The 1,881-nt window shown below is 43.2% G+C and overlaps 1 protein-coding gene across 1 annotated transcript; it reads left to right on the top strand.

Moving 5' to 3' along the window:
* Positions 1-733: 733 nt before the first annotated feature.
* LOC122538517 (homogentisate 1,2-dioxygenase-like) lies at positions 734-1,143 on the top strand. The gene is made up of 2 exons (XM_043672675.1): positions 734-907; positions 995-1,143. The coding sequence occupies exons 1-2, from the start codon at positions 872-874 to the stop codon at positions 1,136-1,138; spliced, it is 180 nt and encodes a 59-aa protein (XP_043528610.1). The 5' UTR covers positions 734-871; the 3' UTR covers positions 1,139-1,143.
* Positions 1,144-1,881: the final 738 nt, after the last annotated feature.

Below are 1,881 nucleotides of genomic sequence, written 5' to 3' on the forward strand. Positions count from 1 at the left end.
TTTTCATTTGGTCGGGTGATCGGCCACTCGACTGAGAACCGATCGACCGACAATCTGACGGATAGAACAGGCTGACATTTTCTAATCTCGATGGCCAAGCTTCGATCGCGAGGACCAGTTTCTCGAGCGAGCGAAAGGCGCAAAGTTACTCTGCCCCCTTTTGCGCAAAGCAAGCAGTCTCCGATTTTCGATTTCGTTTCACGTCGGACTCTGCAGGATATCGCATTGTTTCCCCTTTTCCCGATCAATTCACGTTCGCGAGTTGTTTTCAAACGTTTCCAACACCAGCGATCGATAGTGAATTAGCAAATTAATGATTGCTTTATTATTAGCTCACACAAACCAGATTACTGCTTTTGCGTCGGTTTCACAGGACGTACACGTGTAGCTTGTTTTTTCTTTTCCTTCCTTGGTTTTTTCCTCTCGGTCTTTTCCCCTTGCTCTTTTCCATTGCCTCTGCCCGCTAAGAGCTAAAAAACAGATTTGTGTTTATCGCAAATTTTTAACAAGCGACCGGACAGGATTCATTAGTTTGGACCTTGTCGAGGAGTCGAATAAATTACATATACGTACGTACGTGCAGAGGGCTCGTCCCAAGAACGTGCGCGATAAATCTTCCATAAACGCGCGCATGGAATTTTTAATTTTCGAGCGAGACACGGGCGTCGCACACCCATTCTTGTATTCCGTATATTAACGAGTCGCGCCTTCTCCTGTTTCGCGACGCGATTGGTCCACGCACTCGGCAAAACACCTAAACACGTTCCTTGCATAATGATGATCTCGCTTAATCGCGATTACGCACGAGTCGAGGACGTGATGTCCGCGTATAAAAGGGCGAAGCGATCGGAACGAAGGTGTATTCGACAGGATGGAGGAACGTCGCGCGACGAAGGACGAGTTCAAGGTAGGCACTCTCGCGATCGCCGATACCCCGACTGCAGTTTCTCGTTCCTCTTTACACGCGCGTTTCTCTCTTCTCTCTCTTCTCCAGTATCTGACAGGATTCGGCAACGAGTTCTCTAGCGAAGACGAACGTTGCCCCGGTGCTCTGCCCGTTGGCCAGAACAATCCTCAACGATGCCCGTACGGCCTCTACGCGGAACAATTGTCCGGCACCTCGTTTACCGGTGAGTAATCTCGCCTGTAAATATACGTGTTTATCAGTACTTGATTACATATTCCGAAGAAGGAATCTAGGTGGTGCTAAATCTACTGTGGTGTCCATAAAGTCTCTTTACAATTTCGAAAATTTATTACAAAGGCAAATAAAAAGACAGACAAGTGGAAATTATTACAAAATGAGACGTATATATCTAAGTTTTTTTTTTTCTGCCTCATTTAATATACCTCTGTATAGGTACCATTACTAATGGTGTTCATATAGAAGTGTATTAAAAGATATAAATATACGGGGTGTCCATAAAGTCTCTTTACAATTTCAAAAATTTATTACAAAGGCAAATGAGAAGACAAATAAGTGGAAATTATTGCAAAATCTGACGTATATATTTAAGTTTTCTTTTTTGCTTCATTTAATACACCTCTATATGGACACCATTAATTGCACGAAGCACATCAAAAAACGGTACTCGATTTCTTACGCGATCGATGTTCTTGGTCGTCCTTTCTCTATCGAACACTGTCCCTGTCTCTATAAATTTCTTATGCCATACACAAATTGATGGACGTGACGGTGGATCCCTTCCATACTTAGTTCTGAAGTTTCGCCGAGTCTCCAGATCCGATTTGGTTTCAATAAACCATGATACACACTTGTGGCCTTCTCTTGAAGAGTAGCCATTTTGTAAAGGGTTCATTTAACAGTATCTTCATTCATCAACAGGTTTCCTGAAATGCAATGTGATAAAAACCTTGATA

This window comes from Frieseomelitta varia, unplaced genomic scaffold, assembly GCF_011392965.1.
Source record: "Frieseomelitta varia isolate USP_RPSP 00005682 unplaced genomic scaffold, Fvar_1.2 scaffold_1652, whole genome shotgun sequence".
Classification (NCBI taxonomy): domain Eukaryota; kingdom Metazoa; phylum Arthropoda; class Insecta; order Hymenoptera; family Apidae; genus Frieseomelitta; species Frieseomelitta varia.